Genomic DNA, 24,903 nt, shown 5'->3' with positions numbered 1-24,903 from the left:
TGTTAGAGATATATCACAAATATTTTAATTATTTTAATTATCTCAAAACAGCCTGTTTGATAATAGACTCTAATTAACTTGTGGGAAATTAGTTGATGTCTCTGTAGGGTAAACACACAGAAGCTGTGTGTGTATTCTGAGCAGCAGTGACACAACATAAATGACCTTTTCTGTGGGAAATGCCAGCTCCCGCTGCTCAGGAGAACCGAGGTTCACAGTCCAACAGAGACGGCTTCTCTAATACAAAGGGCTTAAGTGTAGCTGCAGTCATCACCTGCTTTCACTCTGCTGGGTGGAAACTGAGGAAAGGAGCAGGAAACACTTTGGATTCCAGCCCTGAAGAATTATTCCCATCACAACAAATGTTTTGACATCCTCCGCAAAATGAAGTACAACCTAAATAATCGTTTAAACACAGCGATATTTTCCCGAACGTTCCCACTTTTGTCCGTGAGCAGGAGAAGCAGTTCGCTGGTTTAACGTTGTGCCTGATCGATGTGCACGTTCAGCAGTTCCTACAGCGCGGGGAGGGAGAACTCTTTATCTGGAACAGCCAGACCTTTCTGGTCAGCTTCAAAACAAACACGACTCTCTGCCGTGCCAGTGAACACATCATCGATCAACACATGTATTCCACCTGCTCCACAGACGCACACATCTTTCACATTTCACATTTAACACTGTTCAGTTATTCTCTCCAGCCGCTTCGTCTTCTAACTCAATAATTTACATTTTGAAAGAATCAAAGTGATGATTAGAAAGTCAGAATAGAGCAGAAGGTGTGTGTGCGTGGGGGGGGGGGGGTTTCAAGATGGAAAGTTACAAAAATCAATACTAATTAGGAGACGTTTTTTTTACACTGAATCAAGATAAAACGCCAAACAAGATGAAAACTTATGGGATTTATAAAGTCTGTTCATCCAACATTAACCAACAGAGCGTGTTCCACAATGAGACTTTTTACTCTTTACTTTGTGTTCCAAATAAATCAAACACTGAAGCATTTAAATAATTGATCACCCAGTGATATTAAAAATGAAACACATCTACTGAGATAATATGTAACGCTGCTACTCTGGATTAGTGAAGTTACTGAAACAAGCGTTATATAATAAGGGATATATGTCTGACATGTACATGAGGAGCTGGGTGTTAAAACAATATCAATAATTATCACAATATGATTGTGATCAATAGTAATATCACAGAAATTCTATGTACATCTCTGGAAAACAACTGTGACACCAAAACTGTGACGTATTATCTGTTTTTCTGGCTTTAGGGTTCATAGGTAATGTGTTCAAACAAAATTAACATTTCTCCCAAATTCAAAATTCAACAGACACTGAAAGGAAATCGCTGCCATGAAGAGATGCAGATTTGTGACAACTCTAATGAGGTACCTTCTTTTTTTCCTAAGCTGTATATTAATATCGTGCTCATGCAAAGCACAGGTCATTAATATAACACATAATTGATCCACCCTATATCTCTATCGACTGATATAACATTTTTTATATCTTCTGGCCTTTACTCATTTGCCTCCTGTACATGTTTTAAACTGGTTTTCTACATATTTATCCCACATTTCCTTCAGGATCTCCTTCCTCTCGCTGGTAAGGACCAGGAAATATCTCTTACTCCTCTGTGGATGTCATCATTAACAAGGTTTTATATCCCTACTTCCATCCTACGATCCTCTTCTCCATCTATTTGCTTCAGTTTTGCCTTCATTATTCAATGTTATGCAGATGATAAACAGATCTGCACTTGTTTAAAACCAAATAACTACCACAAACTAACTGGTTGACTGACTGACTGACTGACTGGATGGATACAAACCTTCTTCGACTCTATGGGAATTAAACAGAGGTTGTTTTATTTGGTCCGATGAATCTGACAAATATTATTTACACTCTTCTCGGCCCATTGGCCCCCCCTCTGCTGAATCACATGCAGATAGACCCTGGATATGAAGTTTGAAAAACTGATTAATAAGGTAATATACTTTCTGCCTCATGCAGTCACAATCGATTTGTTCATATCCTCCCATTGCTAACTGCAACACTTTTTATATTTTGGAAACGTTTGTTGTGAACACATCTGACCAGAGAATCTCCTGCTGTGTTGTGTCACATGTGAATTCCAGACTGAGTCCTGATCCCTTGAACGGACACTCTCCGGATTTCATTCCTGAAAAAGGCTTCAGATGAACAAGAGTCGTGCTTGTTCATCTCGTCTCCATCTCGTCCAAAATGCAGCAGCATCTGTTCTATATAAATAAAGTTGATCCGGTTTATGCGATGGGAAGAAAGAAGAAGTAATCCCCCCCGCTTAAGTGTCATGAAGCTTCAGAGCCCCGGCGCTGACAGCTCTTCCTTTACCTCCTCACCATCGGTGCAAACGTGTTCCCCGAGCGCCTGTTTACTTGCTCAAGCGATTCCTCAGCGTGTGGAGCCGCGATGCATAATACACAACCCAGGAAGCTGCAGTGTTTACTGGTTCTTTTATAACCTTAGTCATGCAATTAGTCTTCTCTGGAAACCACTGGGCTGCTCCCTTCTGTTGTTCTGAGGATGTGCTTTGGGGCCAATATTTAAAGTGTAATGACGCAGGTTTTGAATAATTTAACATTTTGGTTATAATGCACAGGGGCGTACTCGGTTTTGTTCCAAAAAAATTGATTTGATTTGTTTCATGAAAAAAACAAAGCATCACCACATCCGATTATATATTAATACCTCTGATTTTGTTCTTTGTTCCTGTATTTGACAAATCTATTAAAACTTAAATCACAAACGTAGCACACATCTACTTCAGCCATGTTGCCTCATGAATAGAAGCTTGGCGTCTCCTCTAATGTGCAATTACAGCAAAAAATAACTGGAAAAGCTAAAATCAAATCAATGGGCTTTTCACTAACTAAGACAAACGGCTGCGTCAGACGTTTAAAAAGCCAGGACAGCCTAAAAGCCAAAAGCAACCAGTCACTATTGATGTTTAACAAGGGGGAGCAGAGTCGGAAAAAGAGAAAAAGAGTCACAGCTCTGTGGCTGGTGACCGTCACGACTGCAGATGGTAGAAACCAGAACAGAGCGAGTGGCCAATGAATCTGGAAGGAAACAACCCCATGAAAGAGTGAGTCTGGCCCGGGCGCCGACAGGTCGTTGCTGAACCCGCCCGGGGCTGAGAGCCCAAAACAAACCCTCCCTATTTGTGGGTAAATCTGGAAAGTATCCATATTCATGATGCCGCCTGCCTGTGTGCAGGACACGCAACGTGACTGTACTTCTGATACAATGGTGACATTTCAGTCCTCACCAGGAGGGAGGACACGGGTGGAGCGAGGGCAGCGATGCCCCGGACGCTGCCACAGCTTTCTGCTTGAGTGCTGAGCTTTGCATATGTACAGAACAACAAGCGTGCACGTTGCTGCCGCGCTGTGCAGGAGGGAGTCGGCACAACTCCGGGCAAAGTGTATGTGGTTCAATTTAAGGGAGGGTGGAGGAAAACGAGGGAGGAAGGTCTGACTTCATATATTTAAATGGTAAGTTTACTTGTGGGTCAGTGGCAGAGCGTAGACCTGCTGTTTACCATGTTTTTGTGTTGCCTGCTAAGTGTTTGTGAATATCAACGCTCACTTGTGGGCAGTTGAGAGATTTCTATCCTCTCTTTTCTAACACTGCTGAAAATCAAAATCCCAAAGGAGCATTGGATGAAGACAGCGCAAAAAAATGGTGGAGTGTGCAAGTTGGCACATCGAAACATAAAGCGCAACTTTATTTGTAAAGTTTATGCACAAACATTAAGAAATCGTTCTTGTGAAATGTGAAATTCTGAAAACGTCAGTGTGGAATATTGTCCTGTAAGAACCTGCCTCCACGTCAGATCAGGAAATATCTGATCAGAGAACGAGAGAACGAGAACAGAACTATAATTAATCTCATCCCATTATCGGAGAGTTAAAAGATAGCGGCGACCCGGCGCTCTTCAAGCTTTGTGTGCAGTTTTATTGTGTTTAGCATAATTGTGTGTTTGCTGAAGAAATGCCGAGCAGGTTTCCATTGTTCTCCGTGGACAATGACTATAAAGATCTATCTGTGCTCTCAGATTGCTTACGGTGTAATTCTTGAGACTTACTCTCAGCTAAAGCCTCCGCCTGCTTACGCTGAAATGTTCCTGCTCCTAAAACGAAAAGCTTTAATTGTTTTAATCCCTTAATTAAAATTTGCAAACATGAAAAGACAAGAACTATGCAAGTGCTCAGGTGCATTAATGCTACGGGTTCTTTTTTAATAACAGCTGTAGTCTGCAATTTACCTTTAAACTTTTTTGGGGATTTTCTATTTAAGTGTATCCGAGCCCTGCGTTAGTGTTTGCACAAACAAAATGATGTGTATGAAATGAACAACAGGCTAATGGGAAGTGACAACACACGTACACCGGTGCAACGTGCCTTCACGAGACAGGAATACAGATTCAGCCTGCACAGCCGACTGAAATAAAAAACCTGCCCTGCTGTGCTCCTGAGGAAAAGAACAAAGAAACAAACAAAGAGACGCAGCGAGACACAAAACAGATCGAATGGTCGACATCGATCAAAAGAGACGATGTAAAAGCAGGGGAAACACTGATTAATCTGCGGAGGGCCTTATAGGAAACTGAAGGTTAAATGTCCGAGCCTCCTCAGCAGCAGGAGAAGAGTAATAGAGACAGCCAAAGCCAACATCTTCATCTGAGATCAATGCTTTCTAATCCAGGATACATTCATGCATTAATGATCCTTCACCTCACACCTTCCTCCTCAGGCCTCATCTTCTTGAACTCTGACCTCCTCCAACACCGGCGCTCCCCGGATTCCATTAACACCATCACTGATGATTCAAAAGCTGCCTCCCACTGTCGAGCTCTCTCCTCCCCACAGAGGCGCCCTCCTCTTGATAAATGCCTCGTCGTTAACGATGCAATTTTGCTGAGAAGTTCAAGAGCATTATCAGGCAGAAAGTGAGAGGTGCATATGTTACCAGTGACTAAAAACAATGAGCCTATTCGCCAGTGGAAAAATATGGCCGAGCAGGCTGTTGATTATTTATGGGAGCCCATTTGCTGCAGCTGATATTGGAGCTGTTTCTAAATTGAAATATGAAACCAGTGAAGCAGAAATAGTGAGTATTTGGAGAAACGCAAGAAATCATGGAGAAACCAGTGACGCCACCTCGTCCCCGGTGAGCAGATTAAAATGTTTGTGCTGCAACTTTTTATCATGTCAGAGCTCCACAGGAGATTAAGTCAGCTGAGAGCAGATATACATTCCACAATGTCAGAAATATAAATGTTACCACCTCTTACACCTGAAGGTAGAAAACACTTCAACAAACTGAGACGCTCTAGTCACATAGTATTTTAAAATCTCACTTTCACAAGTAAGGAGGAAAAGGATGATTAACTGTTTGTATGTTTACATGAAGGCTCGGGTCCAACAACTACTGGTGTCATGAGAGCAAGTAAATACAAACGGCTGAAACAACAAATGTAGAGATAAATGTCATTTTCCTTCACAGAGTTTCACAACCAACAAGAAGCTTTCACAAGGCTTTGTTGCACAGGTTTTTGTGATGAACGAGAAAATAGCTAAGAAGCTGAAACCTCATTAAAAAAAAGAATTTATTTAATAACCTTGTTTTTGCAGACACAATAAAATTGTCAATGTGTGTTTATTTACAATAAATAAAGTTCGGTGGGAAAGTAGCAAGAGAAAATGAAAACAATGCAGCCTCGTGCCAAGAGGGTTCCTGTCAGTCCTCGTCACTTCGCCTCTGTTGTACTCACATTCAGACCTCACACTTCAGGTTCACGTAAACATACAGTCAGAGTAGAATAATCACATTTTTATTGAGCGTTACAGTAAACAGACACTCCCCGCTGCCAAACTTGTAGTGCAGGTTTGATCAAGGAACAGCACAATGAGCGTTCTTTAGATTTTAGATTTCGTGAGAAGCAGGGTACAGAACAGATTTGAGGCAACACAGTGTCACGTGTGCTGTCACAGTCCTCGAGCTTTGAGGTAACACAAATCACTTCATCTAAGCTTGGTGGATCCAGACTTCCCTGATTTCCATCCGTCTTAAATGGAAGAACGGAAGGTATAATTTCTACAAAAAGAAACTACAAATAAAGATGTTCAGAATTCGTTACGTTGCACATCTTATTGTTATGATTGGTTGTAAATTCATCCATTTATAATAAATCTTGAAAATTGAGTTTCAAGACTGAGGCTTCAAAATAATCTGTTCATCTTCATCATCAACTTTGTTTTCATCTTGTCTAATTCCAGGGCCAGAGAGCAGGTTAAAACAATCACATCCTGGAATGGACCCATCAATTAGCCTATTCGCCAGTGGAAAAATATGGCCGAGCAGGCTGTTGATTATTTATGGGAGCCCATTTGCTGCAGCTGATATTGGAGCTGTTTCTAAATTGAAATATGAAACCAGTGAAGCAGAAATAGTGAGTATTTGGAGAAACGCAGGAAATCATGGAGAAACCAGTGACGCCACCTCGTCACCGGTGAGCAGATTAAAATGTTTGTGCTGCAACTTTTTATCATGTCAGAGCTCCACAGGAGATTAAGTCAGCTGAGAGCAGATATATATTCCACAATGTCAGAAATATAAATGTTACCACCTCTTACACCTGAAGATAGAAAACACTTCAACAAACTGAGACGCTCTAGTCACATAGTATTTTAATATCTCACTTTCACAAGTAAGGAGGAAAAGGATGATTAACTGTTTGTATGTTTACATGAAGGCTCGGGTCCAACAACTGCTGGTGTCATGAGAGCAAGTAAATACAAACGGCTGAAACAACAAATGTAGAGATAAATGTCATTTTCCTTCACAGAGTTTCACAACCAACAAGAAGCTTTCACAAGGCTTTGTTGCACAGGTTTTTGTGATGAACGAGAAAATAGCTAAGAAGCTGAAACCTCATTCAAAAAAAGAATTTGTTTAATAACCTTGTTTTTGCAGACACAATAAAATTGTCAATGTGTGTTTATTTACAATAAATAAAGTTCGGTGGGAAAGTAGCAAGAGAAAATGAAAACAATGCAGCCTCGTGCCAAGAGGGTTCCTGTCAGTCCTCGTCACTTCGCCTCTGTTGTACTCACATTCAGACCTCACACTTCAGGTTCACGTAAACATACAGTCAGAGTAGAATAATATATCACATTTTAATTTAGCGTTTCATTAAACAGACACTCCCCGCTGCCAAACTTGTAGTGCAGGTTTGATCAAGGAACAGCACAATGAGCGTTCTTTAGGTTTTAGATTTCGTGAGAAGCAGGGTACAGAACCGATTTGAGGCAACACAGTGTCAGGTGTGCTGTCACAGTCCTCGAGCTTTGAGGTAACACAAATCACTTCATCTAAGCTTGGTGGATCCAGACTTCCCTGATTTCCATCCGTCTTAAATGGAAGAACGGAAGGTATAATTTCTACAAAAAGAAACTACAAAATAATAATAATAATAATAATAATAATAATAATAATAATAATAATAATAATAATAATAATAATAATTACAATTGCACCCAGAGACTTTTTTGTTTGTTTGGTCATGATACACCTGTATATCGATTTTTGTGAAGATAGGTCAATGGGAACACCTTCCGGGGGTCTCAGGGGGTCTCGGGGGGCACCGTTGAGCCATTTTGCGACGCCCATTGAAAATTCGTTCAGAATACGTAAATTTTCACCACTTTCTAACTTTCTGCAAATTTTGGTAAGAAGTTGAGCATGTTAAAGCCCTCAAAAAGCCAATTCATTTGCCTGAATAATAATAATAACTAGGGCTACGTTGTAGCACTTGCGGGCCCGAGCACCTGCACGTTGAAGCCTGTTGCGGTCGGGGGAGAGAGCGTTCGATGACCAAGGGCACGTCTCCGCGTTGGATGCGTTTTCCTCTCTGTGGCAAGGATAAAAGCCTCACTTCCTGTAGCCACCAGGGGGCGCTGTGATTTAAAGTCATGATTTCTGTGTAGATGTCATCAGGCTGGGACTCTAGTCTTACATGTCTAGTTTGGACTCAATTGGACAATAAACGCTTCACTTCCTGTAGCCACCAGTGGGCGCTGTGATTTAAAGTCATGATTTCTGTGTAGAGGTCATCAGGCTGGGACTCTAGTCTTACATGTCTAGTTTGGACTCAATTGGACAATAAACGCTTCACTTCCTGTAGCCACCAGGGGGCAATGTGATTTAAAGTCATGATTTCTGTGTAGATGTCATCAGGCTGGGACTCTAGTTTTACATGTCTAGTTTGGACTCAATTGGACAATAAACGCTTCACTTCCTGTAGCCACCAGGGGGCGCTGTGATTTAAAGTCATGATTTCTGTGTAGATGTCATCAGGCTGGGACTCTAGTCTTACATGTCTAGTTTGGACTCAATTGGACAATAAACGCTTCACTTCCTGTAGCCACCAGGGGGCGCTGTGATTTAAAGTCATGATTTCTGTGTAGATGTCATCAGGCCGGGACTCTAGTCTTACATGTCTAGTTTGGACTCAATTGGACAATAAACGCTTCACTTCCTGTATCCACCAGGGGGCGCTGTGATTTAAAGTCATGATTTCTGTGTAGATGTCATCAGGCTGGGACTCTAGTCTTACATGTCTAGTTTGGACTTGATTGGACAATATATGTCCGAGATACAGAACCTCGTGTTTTGATGGCGTTTAATCAAACTTCGACGCCACGGTCAAACGGCCTTAAAACCATATGAATATCTTGAGGGGGGGGCTGATGATACACACATTTAGTTTGAGTGAGATAGAACCATGAACACTGAAGTTACAGCAATTTCGTGTTTCGCGGCGAGTTGATGAACTTTGACGCCACGCCACGGTTACACGGTGTGACGAAGGACAAATCCCTAAATCATTTTTTATCTCCATCTTGTTGTGATGACACTCATCAATAATTGAAGTTGATCTGATGAAAGCCCTGGGACAAGTACATCAAAGTAAAAATGGTGAATATGGTCAAAATGGCCACTAAATTCAAAATGGCGGACTTCCTGTTTGATCTAACATATTGATCCAAGAGACTTATTTGTTTGTAATGAAAAGACACATGCCATACTCAATTTTTGTACAAGTCAGCCAATCGTAGCGCCGGGGCTGCCCTTTAGGGGGCGCTAGTCAGTTTTTTTGCCACGCCCATTTCTTAAAACCATATGAATATCTTCAGGGGGGGGCTGTTGATACACACATGTAGTTTGAGTGAGATGGAACCATGAACACTGAAGTTACAGCAATTTCGTGTTTCGCGGCGAGTTGATGAACTTTGACGCCACGCCACGGTTAGACGGTGTGACGAAGGACAAATCCCTAAATCATTTTTTATCTCCATCTTGTTGTGATGACACTCATCTGAATTTGAAGTTGATCTGATGAAAGCCCTGGGACAAGTATGTCAAAGTAAGAATGGTGAATATGGTCAAAATGGCCACTAAACAGAAAATGGCGGGCTTCCTGTTGCGTTTTTCATAATGCTCTAAGAGGCTTTTTTTCATCATTAGTCACAATACACCTCTCGCCCGATTTTGGTGAAAATCGGTTAAGTGGAAACCTAGCGGCTGGGTTCCAGGGGGCGCTGTTGAGCCATTTTGCCACGCCCATTTCCAAATACTCCAGAATACTGTCATTTTCACCAAGTTCTAATATACTGCAAAGTTTAGAAAGTTTTTGAGCATGGGAAAGCCCTCAAAAAGCAAATTCCGCATAGTCACAATAATAATAATCCTTACAATTTCAATAGGGCCTCTCACCATTCGGTGCTCGGGCCCTAATAATAAATACACCTGTGTATTGATTTTTGTGAAGATCGGTCAATGGGAACACCTTCCGGGGGTCTCGGGCTGTCTCGGGGGGCACCGTTGAGCCATTTTGCGACGCCCATTGAAAATTCCTTCAGAATACGTAAATTTTCACCACTTTCTAACTTTCTGCAAATTTTGGTAAGAAGTTGAGCATGTTAAAGCCCTCAAAAAGCCAATTCATTTGCCTGAATAATAATAATAAATATTAACTAAAATTTTTAGGGCTGCAAAGCAGCACTGGGTGGGCCCGAGCACATCCATTTTGAAGCGTTGCATGCTTTTTGTCTGAAAAAACAAAAATAACCAGTTCTGAGAGAGAAAGAGACGTGACCTTTGCAAGACATAAAGTTTCCTTTGATCTAAGAAGACTGAAATCAAAGGATTCATGGTCCATGTATGTCCGCGTTACAGAACATCGTGTTTTAATGGCGTGTAATCAAATTTTGACGCCACGCCACGGTCACACCGTGTGATTAAAAAAAAATCCGTCAGTCAGTTCTTATCTCCATCTTGTTGTGATGACACTCATCTCAATTTGAAGTTGATCCGATGAAAACCCTGGTACAAGTGTATCAAAGAAAAAATGTGGAATATGGCCAAAATGGCCACTAAATACAAAATATCAGGCTTCCTGTTTTGTTTTTACAATTGCACCCAGAGACTTTTTTGTTTGTTTGGTCATGATACACCTGTATATCGTTTTTTGTGAAGATAGGTCAATGGGAACACCTTCCGGGGGTCTCGGGGGGTCTCGGGGGGCACCATTGAGCCATTTTGCGACGCCCATTGAAAATTCCTTCAGAATACGTAAATTTTCACCACTTTCTAACTTTCTGCTAATTTTGGTAAGAAGTTGAGCATGTTAAAGCCCTCAAAAAGCCAATTCATTTGCCTGAATAATAATAATAATAATAATAAAGATATTTTTCCGTTATCTCTGAGACAGCATGCGGCGTCAAGTCTTTGAAAATGTAAATGCTGCATCCTATAGGGATATATATATATTAAATAATAATAATAATAAAAATTTTAGGGCTGCAAAGCAGCACTGGGTGGGCCCGAGCACATCCATTTTGAAGCGTTGCATGCTTTTTGTCTGAAAAAACAAAAATAACCAGTTCTGAGAGAGAGAGAGACGTAACCTTTGCAAGACATAAAGTTTCCTTTGATCTAGGAAGACTGAAATCAAAGGATTCATGGTGCATGTATGTCCGCGTTACAGAACATCGTGTTTTAATGGCGTGTAATCAAACTTTGACACCACGCCACGGTCACACCGTGTGATTAAAAAAAAATCTGTCAGTCAGTTTTTATCTCCATCTTGTTGTGATGACACTCATCTCAATTTGAAGTTGATCCGATGAAAACCCTGGTACAAGTGTATCAAAGAAAAAATGTGGAATATGGCCAAAATGGCCACTAAATGCAAAATAGCAGGCTTCCTGTTGTGTTTTTCCAATTGCACCAAGAGACTTTTTTGTTTGTCTGGTCATGATACACCTGTATATCGATTTTTGTGAAGATAGGTCAATGGGAACACCTTCTGGGGGTCTCGGGGGGTCTCGGGGGGCACCGTTGAGCCATTTTGCGACGCCCATTGAAAATTCCTTCAGAATATGTAAATTTTCACCACTTTCTAACTTTCTGCAAATTTTGGTAAGAAGTTGAGCATGTTAAAGCCCTCAAAAAGCCATTTCATTTGCCTGAATAATAATAATAATAATAATAATAATAATAATCCTTACAATTTCAATAGGGTCTCACCAGACACCTTTGATGTCTGTGCTCGGGCCCTAATAATAATAATAATAATAATAACCAGAAACATATGGCTGTATATGTAGACTTTTGTTGCTCTGAGTCTGCTAGATGTGTTTGGAAATACATTCCTTTATTAAATTAATATGGAAACAGTATGATAGTGATGGGTTGATTGAATTGCAGTATTATCCCATGTCCATTACATCTCCAGACAAATATACCTCCTGTGAGTTTATGGTCAATGTACCATTACTGTGACTTTAAAAGCCAATAGCAATCTTTGCTGTGAGCTACAACTAATACAATCAATGAACCCTATCCCTTATCTATCTGACTTTACTGAACTAAATATCTAAAAAGTTCTTAGAAAAGTCCGGAGTTATTAGTTATTATTTTGAGTTTGAAGTAGAAATAATAGAAAATGGACATGATCATGATAGTGCACAGGTTTGTTGGAACATTACATGTCACTTCTCAGAGATGTTGTAGATTTTCCTATGACTCCAGTGTGAGGGGAAGGAAAGGAGTGCCACCCTGTTGTGGCTCGGTGGCAGGCCGAACAATGGAAAGGCCCACAAAAACTGCAGGGGCCAAGGAAATGGGAGGGATGAAAACTGTCCAGTTTATTATAAAACCGGTTGAACCAAGTGTCAGGTCTCGTCTACGGGGTGACACTCCCTCGTCTATCTCAGCTGTGCATACACACAGAGCAGAAAAAGAAAGAATATAAAAGACACACAAAAGATGAGTCTTTGTGTTGAGGCAAAGGCCGGTTGTGTTACAGGAGGGAAAATGCTTTCTTCAAAGACTAAATGAGTCACTGCAGGGACGGCCCCCATCCCCCTCCCCATTTGTGAGGATTTCTGCGAGGCCGTGATTAGGCTCACCCCAGTGCCATGTGTGCACCATGCACCCCCCACCCACCCACCTCATCCCCTCCAATCTCTGCCTTGCCTTAGCTCTCAATGAGATTAGCCCACAAGCTATTGTTCTGATGACACTTCATTTTAAGCTATACTCTCATTAACATAATACAAAGACAGAATCGCATGACTTGGTGACTTTAAAGAATTAAATATGTGTAGCATATGTGAATATATGATGAAATCAAACATTAAAACAAAAAAATAAGCAAAAACAACCTCCAGCCAAGATCCGAATGAAGCAAACCTTTATTTGTGTATCTCCAAGATGCTTCAGATGAGATGTTTATATGTTTTATATCTCAGAAGTCATTAAGTGCCCTCACTTAATCATTATTAACATGACACCTCAGGTTTAAATCTTGAGGTAAACAACTGAAAAGAGAACAATGAATGCAACCAGCCTGTGTGGAGGGAGGAAACTATGATTTTAAGGACAAGGGGATTATGTTGTTCTCGTGGAACAGATGTTAACATGGAGAGGTTGATCCTCCTGAGAGCGGCCCCTCACACACACACACACTGTCCTGCAGTCGCTGGCCCATTGTCAATGTGCATCCTCTCTTCTCAGTCTTTGGTTGCATATCGCTCCCACCCCACCCCACCCCCATCCAAGACAGACTTACTCTACCCCATGACCTTGATGGGCTCCTAATGACATCCACTTTTGTGGTTTGACAGATGTGAGCTCTTGACAACTTTCATGCTTCCTCCTGAAGCAACCTCCACACATTCATGATTAGTATGGATAAACAAAAGATGGATGACAATAAGTACCATTAACAATAAGTGAGCACTGACCCCTCCATCTCAGCTCATCCTCTCATCAGACCTGTAAGCAGGTCAGCTGTTGTGCGACCAGCCTTCATTCTTCTTGATAGCTTGGTCATTTCACCGGGTCTTTAGTATTTTCCAGGTCAGGGTGAATGGATTCAGAAGTTCAATTCACTGCTCTTTATTCCTCCCCCACATTTTCTTTCAAACCTGAGAATGCGTTGATATGTAAAATATTATTGATACATCTCACAAGCCTTGTGCAATGTAAATGTAAAACTCTTAATCACTGCACAATACTTACTCAACCCTTCATTGTAGGGGTGGTAACTATGGATTTTCTAAATCATTTGCATATATTCCACAATTGACTGCACACTTTTTCATATCTATCTTTTCTGTTTTATATCGACTGAAGTTAGCATGATAACCGGATAGCCATATTATATGAAGGACCAAAAACATGTAAGTTTAAAAAATAAATAGACAGATAAATAAATATAGAAGTAAATAATTAAATGAAGAAATAAATGAAACGAGCAGACAAACCACATTCACAATCCTGAGGAGACTAATCTCTAAAATGTTATGACACATGGTCGGCCACTCCCACTGAACCGCAAATCTCCAGCCAAACTTTAAAGAATTACAAAGTGTGGGAACTTGGAATAAACACGGAAGTGGAGGATATCAACTGCATCTATCTAAAACTGTCACACACTTAAGACGTTGATATGAAACATTAAGATCCTTCAAACTTTTTAAGTCGTTTTTAATCAGATTGGACAAGTGATTGTGTAAATGTAGTCGTTACATGAAGGTGTGGCTCTTTACCCATTCATTCAAATATTAGCCTGGTTTTGTTACCCTGACTAACTCCCAGAAGTCGTTGCAAAGATGGCAGCCAACTGGTTTCACTCTCTCAAATATCAGATAAAAGACACAAATATAAAATAATAATAATAATAATAATAATAATAATAATAATAATAATAATAATAATAATAAGTACATTTCAACACCAGATACTTTTGATACTTAAGTACTTTTAATATGAGCTACTTTAAGACATTTAGAAGACATAAGTTACGTCAATTTAATGGCAGATATGCTCGGCTAATTATGTGGGCCGGTCTGAGCCAAAAAATGCCCGGGCCGTTTTGTTCTCCCAGTCCAGCCCTGGTAGTAGTAAAACACAATGTAAATTAGACATTGAAAATTCCTTCAGAATACGTAAATTTTCACCACTTTCTAACTTTCTGCAAATTTTGGTAAGAAATTGAGCATGTTAAAGCCCTCAAAAAGCCAATTCATTTGCCTGAATAATAATAATAATAATAATAATAATAATAATAATAATAAAAATTTTAGGGCTGCAAAGCAGCACTGGGTGGGCCCGAGCACATCCATTTTGAAGCGTTGCATGCTTTTTGTCTGAAAAAACAAAAATAACCAGTTCTGAGAGAGAGAGAGACGTAACCTTTGCAAGACATAAAGTTTCCTTTGATCTAGGAAGACTGAAATCAAAGAATTCATGGTCCATGTATGTCCGCGTTACAGAACATCGTGTTTTAATGGCGTGTTATCAAACTTTGACACCACGCCACGGTCACACCGTGTGATTAAAAAAAAATCTGTCAGTCAGTTTTTATCTCCATCTTGTTGTGATGACACTCATCTCAATTTGAAGTTGATCCGATGAAAACCCTGGTACAAGTGTATCAAAGAAAAAATGTGGAATATGGCCAAAATGGCCACTAAATGCAAAATAGCAGGCTTCCTGTTGTGTTTTTCCAATTGCACCAAGAGACTTTTTTGTTTGTCTGGTCATGATACACCTGTATATCGATTTTTGTGAAGATAGGTCAATGGGAACACCTTCCGGGGGTCTCGGGCTGTCTCGGGGGGCACCGTTGAGCCATTTTGCGACGCCCATTGAAAATTCCTTCAGAATATGTAAATTTTCAGCACTTTCTAACTTTCTGCAAATTTTGGTAAGAAGTTGAGCATGTTAAAGCCCTCAAAAAGCCAATTCATTTGCCTGAATAATAATAATAATAATAAAGAGAGACGTAACCTTTGCAAGACGTAAAGTTTCCTTTGATCTAGGAAGACTGAAATCAAAGGATTCATGGTCCATGTATGTACGCGTTACAGAACATCATGTTTTAATGGCGTGTAATCAAACTTTGACGCCACGCCACGGTCACACTGTGTGATTAAAAAAAAATCCGTCAGTCAGTTTTTATCTCCATCTTGTCGTGATGACACTCATCTCAATTTGAAGTTGATCCGATGAAAACCCTGGTACAAGTGTATCAAAGAAAAAATGTGGAATATGGCCAAAATGGCCACTAAATGCAATATAGCAGGCTTCCTGTTGTGTTTTTCCAATTGCACCCAGAGACTTTTTTGTTTGTCTGGTCATGATACACCTGTATATCGATTTTTGTGAAGATAGGTCAATGGGAACACCTTCCGGGGGTCTCGGGATGTCTCGGGGGGCACCGTTGAGCCATTTTGCGACGCCCATTGAAAATTCCTTCAGAATACGTAAATTTTCACCACTTTCTAACTTTCTGCAAATTTTGGTAAGAAGTTGAGCATGTTAAAGCCCTCAAAAAGCCAATTCATTTGCCTGAATAATAATAATAATAATAATAATAATAATAATAATAATAAGTACAAGTGTATCAAAGAAAAAATGTGGAATATGGCCAAAATGGCCACTAAATGCAAAATAGCAGGCTTCCTGTTGTGTTTTTCCAATTGCACCAAGAGACTTTTTTGTTTGTCTGGTCATGATACACCTGTATATCGATTTTTGTGAAGATAGGTCAATGGGAACACCTTCCGGGGGTCTCGGGCTGTCTCGGGGGGCACCGTTGAGTCATTTTGCGACGCCCATTGAAAATTCCTTCAGAATACGTAAATTTTCACCACTTTCTAACTTTCTGCAAATTTTGGTAAGAAGTTGAGCATGTTAAAGCCCTCAAAAAGCCAATTCATTTGCCTGAATAATAATAATAATAATAATAACAAGACATAAAGTTTCCTTTGATCTAGGAAGACTGAAATCAAAGGATTCATGGTCCATGTATGTCCGCGTTACAGAACATCATGTTTTAATGGCGTGTAATCAAACTTTGACGCCACGCCACGGTCACACTGTGTGATTAAAAAAAAATCCGTCAGTCAGTTTTTATCTCCATCTTGTCGTGATGACACTCATCTCAATTTGAAGTTGATCCGATGAAAACCCTGGTACAAGTGTATCAAAGAAAAAATGTGGAATATGGTCAAAATGGCCACTAAATGCAATATAGCAGGCTTCCTGTTGTGTTTTTCCAATTGCACCCAGAGACTTTTTTGTTTGTTTGGTCATGATACACCTGTATATCGATTTTTGTGAAGATAGGTCAATGGGAACACCTTCCGGGGGTCTCGGGCTGTCTCGGGGGGCACCGTTGAGCCATTTTGCGACGCCCATTGAAAATTCCTTCAGAATACGTAAATTTTCACCACTTTCTAACTTTCTGCAAATTTTGGTAAGAAGTTGAGCATGTTAAAGCCCTCAAAAAGCCAATTCATTTGCCTGAATAATAATAATAATAATAATAATAATAATCCTTACAATTTCAATAGGGTCTCACCAGACACCTTTGATGTCTGTGCTCGGGCCCTAATAATAATAATCCTTACAATTTCAATAGGGTCTCACCAGACACCTTTGATGTCTGTGCTCGGGCCCTAATAAAGATGTTCAGAATTCGCTCTGTTGCACATCTTATTGTTATGATTGGTTGTAAATTCATTTATTTTATCATTTATAATAAATCTTGAAAATTGAGTTTCAAGACTGAGGCTTCAAAATAATCTGTTCATCTTCATCGTCAACTTTGTTTTCATCTTGTCTAATTCCAGGGCCAGACAGCAGGTTAAAACAATCACATCCTGGAATGGCCCGATCATGTGGAACGGGATATTTGACGGGAAGGCTTATGATGAGCTGCATATTCAACTCCGGTCGTCCGTGGCTCTCACTGTGTTTGCTGTGGGCAGGTTTGTTCACCCCGTGAATATTGTGACTGCTGAGATGCGGACATTTTCATTCGTCATACTTTTTCCAAATTTGGTGATGATTTAGAAACGCTACCTGACTCCAACTGAACAAAGTGCAAATGATCAGTTGGACTTTGTTCAGTTGATTTCACAGTCAATTTCAGTCAATTTCTGTTTTGTTGTCTCTATCTCAGGTACCTGGATGTCAACTTAAACAATGTTATCAATACAAACACAAAACTAAAGATAATTGCCACTGCCAGGGCATTAATGTTAGAGTGTGGTGAAGCACCAACACAGTGAAAAATGATTTTAAACGATATTGATGACATATTTTATATGAAATAAATGATAAAATATGCATCCCATAGTTTGTATTCCCCTTCTGTTGTCCTGGAGTTTTAATTTGACCAATTTGACCAATCACATTATTAAATGTCCCCCTCTGCCTATCCATACAGAGACACAAGCAGTGATAAAGATAAAAAGAGAGAGGGGGGAGGTCTACGTACTCTCCCCATAGGCTTGAGTGGAGAATACGTCATTTACCCTTGACACCCGACATTGAACGTAGCAAACAGCGGAGAAGTTCTTGAAGATGGATGACATTAAATTACAGACTACATGCGATGCACCTTATTATTATCTGAGGGATTTTTACACACTGTCTGATAAAGATTCCGACAGTAAAGGCAAGGGGTAGTGATGGACAGTTTTTTAAAAAAGAAGTTAAGTCTTTCATTCTCACTTTCCACCTTAAAACTATGAAATGAACTGAACTATGAACTCGTTCAGAATTTAAATGGTGAACTATGAACGTGAACTATTCATGTTTACTTGTATGAACAGAACTTTGAACTAGTTCATGAGAGGTGTGAACTTGAACAACACTGCCTGTTATTTGTCTGTACGTGAGAAGGCAAATGTCAGTTACTTTTCCTGCCAGTCGGCTAATACAATGTCTGAGTGAGCCCAATGTGTGAGGATGAACCACACCCTCTCTGCAGGTAGCAGACACACCTGCTGAATTATTGGCAGTGGTAGGGGATACACTGATAACGTCCTGGACTCTTACACGGCGGCTTTTGCCATTTGGATCGTGACACCAGAGGAAAATCCAAACTCAGCTTGCTGACCAGCGTTGCTTGTTCATCTTCACCAGATCCACGCCAGTGAAAACAACTTGCACACGGGTAGGTAAACATGTCTCAGAGTTTGCTGATGGAACTCGACAAACTGAAACCCTGAATTGGCAGAAACTCAGTTTTATACAAACATTTCTTTGTCTTCAACTTTTTATCATGACATACGGGATGTGTTTAACTTCTTCTTCTAAATCCTCTTCAGTTCTTCTGTTAGAGTCAGTGGCTACAAGTCAGATTTATCAATACGTTTGAAACTTCTTCATATTAGTTATGTAGTTTAAATTTTTTTGCAAATATAATAAAAAATCCTCAACCTTGTACAAGCCGCTGTAACTTTTGTTTTTATGAAAAACATGCATTTCATTTGTTCAAAACATCTGAAAACACAGTGCGGTAAAAGATTTGAAAAGCGCTGGATGAATAAAATGTAATTATCTTTATTATTATTATTCCTACAGGAATCCACTGCTCTGAGTAAGATGCCGTTTGTTGGTTGACTTGAAAACGTTTTCATTTGTTAATGGTTAAAATGCTGTTATTCCCTCAAAGGTGCAGTTTTACCACCATCACCAGAAGCCATAATCGTGGTTGAACTTGTTTGCTGGAAAGTTTCCAAGCGATGAGGTAACTCTTTGTTCAGATATTCATCTATTGATGAATATCTTAACCTGCTTTCAGATAGAAAGCAGGACCAGGCAGATACATGCCTGGTCCTGCTTTCTTTTCTTTTCTTTGGTTTATATTGCCTGTTTATGTTTTAGTGTGTACTGTAAATTGTGGACGGAATCTAACCATTTGATAGATCTAACTAGGTTACACTTCAATGGCACCTTTTTCCTTTTTGCTTCTATGACATATGTATTGCACTTAATTGTTCCTATATATTTATCTTCAGATATCGTTCTATTTTATTTTTATGTCTTCATTTTATTATTATCCGGTGTGTATGTGTGTATCTGTGTGTGTGAGTACATGGGTATACTTATGTTTGTATACGGTAATTACTTTATTTATGCGCTGTTGAATGATGATAATTGTTGTTCTTCAAATCCCAATAAAAATTTGATCACAAAAAAAAAAAAAAGCTTGCTCAATCCAAACCATCCACATTCCTTCAGCGACGATTTGTACATAAAAGCATCTAAACCAGACATGGGCAAAGTACGGCCTCCGGGCCATATACGGCCCGTTGGGCTTTTTAATCCGGCCCGCCGAACTTTTACAATGGATAAAAGCGTCAGCTAAATTAAATTTGTGTGGTGTATAGACAACAAATACTTTTTTCACTGAAGTCCAATCGAAGGCTGTATGCCTGATATGCCGAGAAACTGTCGCAGTTTTCATGGAGTACAACATCAGCCGTCACTTTGCTACGAAGCATGCTAACTATGCTAGCAAGCAGTCAACGCAAGAACGGGTGGGTGCAGCTCAGAGGTATTTTTCACAGACAAACTGCGATTAAAGAGTCATCTACCAAGGCATGTTTTTTGGGGGGCATTCGAAATAGCAAAGGCTATCAAGCCTTTCTCTGAAGGCGGGTTTTTGTTAAATGGCCTTGCAAAAAATTGCTTTGCTACTTGGTAAAGGCCAAATCCTTTCATTTAATGATTTTTCCATGTCATTTATATTAGTTCACAAAAACACTCCATCCATCTGAACCTGGCCCGGCCCCTCTGTCAAATTTTAGAACCCATTGTGGCCCGCGAGTCAAAAAGTTTGCCCACCCCTGATCTAAACTCTATTGTATTTTTTTTAATTGCTAAATGAGATAAAGACATGATGACACAGAGTGCACATACGATAAGAGTTAAAAGTACAAAGCATTTCAGTTAAATTAGAACTAAATCAAAGAACTGTTCACACAACTAAACATCATTTTTACCACTATTAGTTCATCTCTATACTGCAATAGAAGTTAAATTGAATTGAACTGAAATTGAATTGGTTCCTGCCAGACGCAGGCCCCACCCCTCCACCGAGTTGGGAGGTAATTGGTTTGTTCCTTTTTTTGCATAATCCTGCACAACGTACACACTTTACAGTATTCACCTTTTTAATATGTTGTCACTGTGCTTCACGTTCATGCTAAATGTCTGTTCAACACACATTTCCCTTGTAAGGCTGTAAAGATATGAAGTGACATATTTTGTAACTTTATATTACACAAATTCAACTTGTTCTTTTCCTGCTTTTCTATCGTTGCAGGCGGCTCCGTAATACTGTGACAAAATGGGGGCTCGGCCTCTATTTTGTGATGTTGGTGCTCAGCTTCACCTTTTTATACAACAGGTGAAAATACTTCACGCTCTTCCTGAACAGCTGCAGAACTTTCTGTGTGAGATGATGTAATTTCATTGCCAGAATCACCTCAATTTACTTCACTGTCTTGACGACGGTGGCTTTTTTTTAAAGATCCTTTAGATTTGTTTCCATTGAAGAAAACCTGCCGGTGCCCAGAGAGAAAGAAGAGAGGAGGAACATAGATGCCGACCTTAACTTCGGGTAAGAGATCTGACACTTGCACTGTAAACAAATGTATATTAACAGTTATCTGCTGGCAGCAGGGTTCCCTGCAGTTTACTGTTATTTTACAGTACTCATACTGTAATCAACTTTACAGCGTATTACCGTAAAAAACTAAATCAACTGAACAGTGCATTGCTGTATTTTCTTAAATTCACATTGAGCTGCCGGCAGCAGGGTTTACAGGGATTTATCGTTTTCTTACTGTAACCTTAATATACAGTTCAGTGCTGTCCACATACTAAAACACACTATAGGGCTGTGTTTACTTATATTTACAGTATACTATTAGCATCAGTCTGTACATTATTATTACGACCTGAGCACCGAACAAAGAGTGAGACAGTGAGGCCCTATTGTAGGCAAATTCATTGGCTTTTTCAGGGCTTTGACATGCTCACATTCTTACCAACATTTGCAGAAAATTTGAAAGTGGTGAAAATGTACGTATTCTGGAGTAATTTCCAATGGGCGTGGCAAAATGGCTCAACGGTGCCCCCCGAGCCCCCTGAACGCGTTCACATTGACTGATCTTCACAAAAATCGATACACAGGAGTATCATGACCAGACAAACAAAAAGTCTAGATGTGCAATTTGAAAAACACAACAGGAAGCCTGCTATCTTGCATTTAGTGGCCATTTTGGCCATATTCCACATTTTTACTTTGATGTACTTGTACCAGGGTTTTCATCGGATCAACGTCAAATTGAGATGAGTGTCATCACAACAAGATGGAGATAAAAACTGACTTGACGCATTTTTTTTAATCACACGGTGTGACCGTGGCGTGGCGTCAAAGTTTGATTACACGCCATGAAAACACGATGTTCTGGCCATTAAAACACGACCATGAATCCTTTGATTTCAGTCTTCCTAGATCAAAGGAAACTTTATGTCTTGCAAAGGTCACGTCTCTTTCTCTCTCAGAACTGGTTATTTTTGTTTTTTCAGACAAAAAGCATGCAACGCTTCAAAATGGATGTGCTCGTTTTTTTTGTATTTCCTGAGAAGCAGGGTACAGAACAGATTTTCATCTTGTCTATTTCCAGGGCCAGACAGCAGGTTAAAACAATCACATCCTGGAATGCCCCGATCATGTGGAACGGGACATTTGACGGGAAGGCTTATGATGAGCTGCATATTCAACTCCGGTCATCCGTGGCTCTCACTGTGTTTGCTGTGGGCAGGTTTGTTCACCCTGTGAATATTGTGACTGCTGAGATGCGGATATTTTCATACGTCGTACTTTTTCCAAATGTGGGTGACGATTTAGAAACGCTACCTGACTCCAACTGAACAAAGTGCAAATGATCAGTTGGACTATGGCACAGTCAATTTCTGTTTTGTTGTCTCTATCTCAGGTACCTGGATGCCTACTACAAGGATTTCCTGACCTCAGCAGAGCAACACTTTATGTTGGGGTTACCAGTGACGTACTACGTGTTTACAGATTCACCTGAGAAGGTACCGCAAATCAAGCTCGGCCCCCAGCGAAGCCTCAAGGTTATCAAAGTGAAAATGTACACCAGATGGCAGGACATCTCTATGATGCGCATGAGTATGATATCGGATCTCATAGAATCGGAGATTGCTTCCAACTTCAGATACATCTTCTGCTTCGATGTGGATCAAGTGTTTGAAGCGAGGTTCGGCTCAGAGGCTCTGGGGGATTCTGTGGCTTTGATCCATGCTGGTTTCTACAAAGCTCCAAAGGAAGAGTGGAGCTATGACAGAAACAAGAAATCCACAGCCTTCATGGAAACTGGAGATTTCTACTACCATGCTGCCATCTTTGGAGGATTGTGTGCAAACGTGAAGAATCTGACAGACGCCTGCTACCTGAGCATCATGGAGGACAAAATAAATGACGTGGAAGCTGTGTGGCACGATGAGAGTCACCTCAACAAGTACTTCTGGCTGAACAAACCAAGCAAGCTGCTCCCCCCCGAGTATTGCTGGAACTATGGGATGGGTGACAAGAGCAACATAAAAATCGTCCGTCTGAGATGGGCACCAAAACATTATGATACACTTCGCACTAATGTCTGAAAAACTTTGAAAAGATGGAGCCAATTCTTTTCAGAGGTCACGCTGACTTTGACCAATAAATTCTAATCGGGTCATCAAAGCTGAGATAGATCAGAACAAATTGTAGAGATATAACCTCCATGATACCTTCAGGAACGTGGAAAACAACACATCATGTGGGAAATGATGCATGTTCGAATATATTAAATTAGACACTTGCACTTTAGCTGCTGGCAAAGAATAGTCAAACCAACCTTGATAATTAAACTGAGCTTGAGATTTTTAAATTTTAAAGTCCCATAAAATGCAGAGAATAGACAAAAACTAAACTAGCCGTTACAAATATATATATATTATTCATATATATATATAGCCAATATAACTAAAAGCCATAAAGACGTCTTGACTTGCAGATCGCTTGATAGAGACTTGACTTGAGTAGAATGGAAACAGTTTAAAATTTCATTGATTTGACGATTGACAGGAAAAACGACTTGATAAAACTAGAACTAGGCCCAACTAAAGATGCTGTTCCATCAAGACCCATGAGTTATTCACTAAAAAGCTAAATAAATATATATATATATATATATGTATATAATTATACTTTAATATAATTATACTATAGTTAAGATAAAAGCTCCTTGATCTGTTTTAATGAGTTTTTTCTTGGCCCAGGATCCATCCTCCCACTAAATCTTGAGGAAATCAATTCTGTGGTTTTTTCTGCAAAATCCCCCAAAAAGTTTGTTAGTGAAACAACTTTCTGGATGTTGTGATTTCAAGGTCAAACCCGTTTGCTAAAAAGACGCCGGTTTATCTGTGGACTATAAATTGAGATAGAACCCCCCTCCTCCCTCTATCCAGAACATAAACCCATTCCGGTGTAACAGGCCAATTTAACCCCCGCCCAGATTAAACCTTTGTATACTTTGGCCCAGGCATAAACTGTCCTAGGCAAAACTATACCCATGGGTGTAAACTAGCCTAGGCCAGACTACACCACTCCAGGCAGGGCCGGTCCTTCCTATAGTTTTTTGCATCCCTTCTTTTTCTCCAACCAATATTTTGATATTAAAAAATATTTAACATAAGGAGAAAATTTGGCAAAAATCTTTTATTTCCGAAACTTGCATGCACCTAGTGCAGTACATTCTTAATATCATTGGTTGAATGTTGCCCGGTTCGGTTTCCCTCCTCCACTCCCTGAGATGCCCAGACATGCAAGAGACGTCCCAACAAACGTTACATGCTGGCTGAAGTTCAAGCACTCTGGACTCTGGTACTGGAAGAAAAGAATAGATATCTGGACACTCTTTTATTATAACTTGACAGAAAATTAAACACAACGCACTTCAATAACGGGAGACAAGCATGATCATTTTGATGTGATCAGTGTTTAACTTTGAAAATTTATATTGTAGCGAGGACTTGTTAGTCTTATGTTTTGGGTATGTCCTTTTATTTTAATGTGTAACACTACTGAGAAGTGTTGTAGTATCTTTGATCTTTGTGGAGTTTTTGATGTTATCAGTGTTTAACTTTGAACATTTATATTGTAGCGAGGACTTGCTAGTCTTAGAAGTTGTAGTTTCAGGATGTTATGACTTTTACTATATTATCTTACAATTGCAATATGTTTTGGGTATGTGCTTTTATTTTAATGTGTAACACTACTGAGAAGTATCTTTGGTCTTTGTGGATGTTTTGATGTTATTCTGGTTTAACTTTGAACATTTATATTGTAGCGAGGACTTGCTAGTCTTAGAAGTTGTAGTTTCAGGACGTAGTAATCGTTGAT

The 24,903-nt window shown here is 39.9% G+C and overlaps 1 protein-coding gene across 1 annotated transcript in view; it reads left to right on the top strand.

Moving 5' to 3' along the window:
- LOC132998854 (N-acetyllactosaminide alpha-1,3-galactosyltransferase-like) overlaps positions 1-23,123 on the top strand; it is a 35,301-nt gene extending 12,178 nt beyond the window's left edge. The window contains exons 2-3 of the mRNA XM_061068601.1: positions 17,267-17,404; positions 22,436-23,123. Of these exons, the coding sequence (XP_060924584.1) occupies positions 17,267-17,404; positions 22,436-23,123 (826 nt within the window). The remainder of the gene's footprint in view (positions 1-17,266; positions 17,405-22,435) is intronic.
- Positions 23,124-24,903: the final 1,780 nt, after the last annotated feature.

The sequence above is a fragment of the Limanda limanda genome, chromosome 3, assembly GCF_963576545.1.
Source record: "Limanda limanda chromosome 3, fLimLim1.1, whole genome shotgun sequence".
Taxonomy (NCBI): Eukaryota; Metazoa; Chordata; class Actinopteri; order Pleuronectiformes; family Pleuronectidae; genus Limanda; species Limanda limanda.
The sequence above is the reverse complement of the archived record's forward strand: the minus strand, read 5'-3'. Positions and strand labels throughout refer to the sequence as shown.